Here is a 6,000-nt window from a genome sequence, read left to right on the forward strand (position 1 = left end):
TAATTGTACAACCCAAAAATATTAAAAATGTAACTTTGGTAGCTAATTATGCAAAAAGTATGCGCTGTATATATTTTTAATTTCGTGAACGTTAAACAATTGAAAAAGTGTACAAGTTTATCTGTAATTACTGTAAATATAAAATCTTGACTTGAAATAGGAGGCACCTCCCATAACCGGGCATTTATGCTTTGTATTTTGTATGTTACCTTCAACAATTAAAGTTATTTGTGAACTGTTCGCTGGACAGCATTCCAGTATTAACTGCTCACATTAATAAGCATACCTAATAAAAATAAATGTAGTCCAATTATTGAATATTCGATTATCTTTTCCCCGGTTTAAAAAAAAATATTCTTGAATGAAACATCAATTAAAATATAAAATTATGCGCCAATTTTCGTAAGAAATACTGAGTATTATATTGACAAACGTAATTTATACATGCAAAAATTAACCATAACCATTTGTTGTAAAAATTAACGATATTTTTCTTGTAGTGTTACAAACTATTTATTGACATCTGGTTCTCAAAGGACTTTTATAAACGCACCAAAATTGTTTTGCTGTGTATCTATTGGCATTGAAGTTAGGCTCTATAAATCTTCATCTCCACTCAGGATTGTCAAGAGACACCAGGGTTAAATAAGATCTTCATAGTAAAATGTAATCCAAATATTAAAATACAAAACAACTTGCATTACAATGGTTAGATTCATATCCTCCTTCAAAATCTCTAAAAAACGCAGTAGCTCAGCGGTAGATCGAGCTCTTGGTAACATCAAAGGGCATAGTTAAAATCGTTTAATTGCATTTTTTAAAACCTTTTTAATAACACAATATAAACAATAATCTTTAATCAGCTCAATAAGAATAAGTTTTTTTTGTAGAAAGTATTTACAGACTGATTTCAGTCATTAAGTAAAAACCAAATATACATATTCTTAGTGTTATAATATGTGTTTTTAAATGTTTCTGGTAAATATTTTAGTAATGCCATAGAATTATATTTACTAACGTGTGCGGAAACTTTATAGTATCAACCGTTTGGTGAATTTTAACAAGTTAGATAGTAATTTAATAAAATGCCTAGTCGGAAATCAGGTCTAAAGCCAGGGATTTTTCGGAGCAGTTTCTAATAGTTTAAAACATCCTGTTGTTTCGTGATGCTAATGTGCCCGTTGATGGTGGCAAGCAACGTTTACGATTCAGGCAGCGAATTCTAGCGGCGGGCGCAGAAAGTACGTGTGTAGTTCGCGTCCAGGAATTTCGGTATTTGAAATGCAACTATTTTATTTATCACGCTCAGTATTATTAATATTTTTTTTTAGAATTCTACGTTTAAATTTCGTGTCAAGGGTTTCGTATTGTAAGTTTGTTTGCAACATGGACAACAACATGAGAACACGTGGGTTTGCTCGTCGCCGGGGTTAGACGTTTACACATCACTGGCGGGTACTCAAAGACTCGCTCAAATATTTTTCCCCCCTGAAGCTCTGCGTCACCGTATGTGCGCGCGGGTAGGCAAGGGCCTTAAGGGGCCCGCCTCGTCAGGGGTGTATGTGTGTCCGTGAGGCGGGATGATAAGCGCGACGCTCGCTGGTGCTTCTAGCGCGGTGTCTCCTCTGGACTGGCGCGCAGTCTTCTCGTCGCCACAGGACAACTGTGAAATTTGAGTGGTAACCGTAACATTATATGGCTGAGAAATGATGATAAAGAGGTAATGCAAATCCCTTAAGTTCTTTCAAGAATTTGTACTGGTTGTTTTACGCCTAAAAATCACTCTGAAAACATGCATTTTAGCCATTTTATCTCTTATAGAAATACAGTTTAAAAATATGATCCGAAATCAAAAGTAATTTTCGGCCGTCAGCGAGCTCTTGGATGCTTTTCGTAAACAGACCCCACTCGGATATCTTGAGTAGTTTTCTAATTGCGTTGTTTTCCCTGAAGCTGTGCGCACCGTGTGTGTGGGCCCGGGTGTAGGCAAGGGCCTTAATTCCTCGGCTCGAGCTCGTCAAACGGGCCTGGCTGGTCGAGGTCACTAAAGGCGTCTCTCCCAGGTGTTTGAGGTTCGCTGGTTCAGCCCCAGCACGCAACGTGAGCGCCGATTTGCTGACCGAGTGTAAAACGGACCCCTCTTCAAATCCCAGACGTCATGCCGGAGTCGCAACAACGCGACGGCGCCTTGCGAATTGGATACGTAAGTTCCGCAGACTCACCGGGTCGCAATCCAGAATGCAAACATCCACATTCTCGCTTGTATTCGTGATTGGACCGCAGTTCATTTGGACACGCCCCTCTACGACCGTCAGCCAGCGATGCCCAGCTGGATGAGAATTGAGCGAATCATGCAGTGCCAATCAACAAGGAACCAACATGGGTTGAGCATGCCTATGACTTTAAATTCTACTCTGAGGCCAGGAGAATCCGCGAAATTACCGGCCCTCTAGCGATGCGACAGCATAAAACATAGCGTCACTGTGAACACGCTGTTTCCACCTGCACAACAACCGAAAATATAACGATTGTACATAAAATGTTTCTCTCTGTTTCATACGCAGCAAGCATGCGACAGCCATCAAAGCTTTCAGTTTTTTTTAATATGCTTCGGAGAGTAATTGGTTTAGTTTAAATTTAGCATTCAATATTAAATTGAAAAAAATTAAGTTAAAAAATCTTAAAAATATAATTACCAATGCACCAGTTTAGCTATACATACCTATAATTCTTCGAAACATGCGAGAAAAGGTTTTTCAACAAGGACTACAAGTTGCACAAAAACAGACCTTAATAAAGGATTATTTTAAAACTATGTAATTGTGTAGTTAGTTGTGAGATATGTTACAGTTATAAAAAAACGTGTAGAACATGAATACAATTACATTATATTCTCTTTATGAAATGCTTTATTTTATTTATTATGAATTATTCTATATAATCCAGTAATCCAAACATTCCAATAATCCGGCACCCTCTGGTTTTTAATAGTGCTGGATTAGCTAGATTCTAATGTATTTCGAAAACAAAATTCTGAAAACGCATTTCAGTGTCGCCCGCCCGCGACTCGATAAAAAAAGAAAAAAAAATATTATATATAATCGGGAATTTTACCGCCCTGATGTCATAGATGTGTTAAAACCTGATTGGTTAGAAATCTCCGCCTCGCCGCCATCGCTCTAGGGCGATCCCAGCATCTCCGCGGGTAAACGTGCGGCATAAATTCATTCGTACGTTCTCCTCGATAGTTTCACCGCACGCCAGCCCGCATGACAGTACTGTGGTGCTGGTTGCGTCCGCGACTCCGCCAGGCGGAGTAGTCTCCGCGCTCGGCCGCTGACGTAACGCGTGTTCGCGGTGCGAGCTGCGAAGTGATTGGCCGGGGGCGGACGTGGCTTGTGACCGCCCACTCACCACTTCCCTGCCAATCGCGCAACCAGCGTTCAGTCTGCGCCGGTGCGGAAGATTCGATTTTTCTCGGGGATGCTCTTCCGAAACGACCCCGTCGGTGGCTGAGGTGGATCACTCGCCTCGCACCAAGGCGGTCCAGGCTCGAACCCCAGCGGTCTCGAGCTCAGAAACGAATTTTCAAGTGCTCCCGTTTCCCCCACACGCGTTCATTCCGTCAAAGCTTCAACTATCAACTTTCGCCGTTAAATTAACCTCGCTGTCTAACGACGAATTTAGATGTTCTCCAGAAAATGTCTCAAGACAATTAGCTGGTTTGGTTCAACAGATAGAAATCTTAAAATTCTAGGATTTGACATGTTTAGTTTCTAAGTTTTGCATTGCCATTACAAAACACAATAGTGCCTTAGTTTTTTTTAAAATGTAATAGTAAAATTTACAAAGATAGATATAATTGATAGAGAGTGTAAAAATTCGCAGATGAATTCGGTGATATTCTAGAATTCAACTACATATACCTTTAAGCAGATTTTTCTATTGTCTCACTGTTCATCTCGATGACTCTGGACCAATCGGAAACCCTCAACTAAAGGAATATAGAATACCAGGCAAATCAGTTGAGACAACCAAGAGCTGGCGTTATTTAATTGTGATCATCAAAGCGTAACGAAAGTGTAGAGGGGGCTGAAGAGTGAGACGCTCGATAGCATGTTTCCATTAAAACACATGCTTACTTGTTCGCTCGCATGAACAGAAAAACATTTTCTGTATATTTACAAAAGATTTTATTTGGAATCCACTCCAGTTGCCAGAGTAAAATTTGTAACTCTACACTATGGATGTTGTAACATTGTACACATATGGCCATTTTGCATATGTTAAACATGTTATTCGAGATAATACTGAGTTTTACAAAAATTTGCGCATAATGTAATATTTCAAGAAACATTTTTTTTTTAAATAGCGGAGAAGAAAATAGAATATTATATAATTTGACTGCATTTCGTTTTATTATGCTTATTAAATGTGCGCAGTTACTACTGGAAAGCTATTCAGGGAACCATTTACAAATAACTTTTACTGTTGGAGGTACTGGGGCAACACAAAGCATAAATCCCTGGGTAAAAATCCGATCACAGTGAACACGATTTTTTGGTTGTACAGTTTTTTTTCATGTAAATGTAGAAAATGTACAAATATCTGTAATTTTAATTAAATATTTGTGTGGTATTTACTTGTAACGCTTGCGGCGGTCATGCGCATGCGAAGAGTCATGAGGAGAGAGTTGACAGGTGGTGATGCACATGTGAAGAGTCACGTGGAGAAAGTTGACAGATGGTGATATGTGGAGTGTTTACAAGTGGTGATGCGCACGTGAAGAGTCATGAGGAGAGAGTTGACAGGTGGTGATGCGCATGTGAAGAGTCACGTGGAGAGAGTTGACAGGTGGTGATGCGCTTGTGAAGAGTCACGTGGAGAGAGTTGACAGGTGGTGATGCGCATGTGAAGAGTCACGTTGCGTGTGTTGACAGGTGGTGATGCGCATGTGAAGAGTTATGTGGAGAGAGTCGCCAGGTGGTGATATGTGGAGAGAGTGTGACAGGTGGTGATATGTGGAGAGAGTGGACAGGTGGTGAGATGTGGAGAGTGTTGACAGGTGGTGATATGTGGAGAGAGTCGACAGGTGGTGATATGTGGAGAGAGTGTGACAGGTGGTGATGTGTGTGGGTGCAGGCGTGATCTCCGCCGGGGTGTCGGTGCCGGTGCAGATCCCCAGCCAGGGCCCCGACCTCGCGTCCAACTACTGGCCGCGGATACAGTGATCGCAGCTCTTCGGCTTTCCCCCGCCGAGCCTGCTCGCGGGCCAGGAGAGCCACCACCACCACCACGCGCTGCACCACCACCAACACCACCAGCTCCACCAACAACACCAACACCACCAGCACAGCAGCGGCAGCGAGTGCTCGCCGGCGCAACCCGACCAGCCTCAGGTGGCGTCCGTCAACCTGTCCATGGCCGTGCCGGCGTCGCCGTGAACCACAACCCCCTTCTCCACCCCTCCACCCGCCGGGTCTCGTCCAATACCCCCTTCCACCATCCCCTCCCCCCAGTGAGCCAACACGCTGATCTGCCGCCGGCAACCGCAACCCTGCACACGCCTGGCGAAAAAATATATCCAACACCCTCTAAGGAACCCTCTCTTCGCCGTCTTGGATTCATCGACTTAGTTATAACATAAATACATTTGAAAAGAATTTCTTCTTTTTTTTTTTTTACTTTGCCGTATGTAGAAAGTAACAAAAATACAGTACGTACATAAAAGAATGTCCCAGATATAAAATTTAATCTAATAGTATCAACAGCGAGTGTTGTAGAGTGTTGGCTCAAGGTCACAGTTTTAGATAAGCCCCTGGTGCGAATACTGCTTTTATTTTTTTTTCTCACTTGCAGCGCCGCCTATGTTTAAAGAATGGCTCTTTCCCCGATCAGTAGAGGGTGAACCTGTAAACTATATTGGCAACAGGATGGAGCCCCTCCCCATTGGAATCTCTCTTGGGTGGTTGAACGTCGAAGTCCCTGACCGTTGGATTG

At 42.2% G+C, this 6,000-nt stretch overlaps 1 protein-coding gene across 1 annotated transcript in view; it reads left to right on the top strand.

Moving 5' to 3' along the window:
• Positions 1–5,231, top strand: part of LOC134539669 (paired box protein Pax-6-like) — a 247,352-nt gene extending 242,121 nt beyond the window's left edge. Inside the window, exon 11 of the mRNA XM_063381856.1 lies at positions 5,143–5,231. Within this exon, the coding sequence (XP_063237926.1) occupies positions 5,143–5,231 (89 nt within the window). The remainder of the gene's footprint in view (positions 1–5,142) is intronic.
• The last annotated feature ends 769 nt before the right edge of the window (positions 5,232–6,000 follow it).

Source organism: Bacillus rossius, chromosome 15 (genome assembly GCF_032445375.1).
Source record: "Bacillus rossius redtenbacheri isolate Brsri chromosome 15, Brsri_v3, whole genome shotgun sequence".
NCBI lineage: Eukaryota > Metazoa > Arthropoda > Insecta > Phasmatodea > Bacillidae > Bacillus > Bacillus rossius.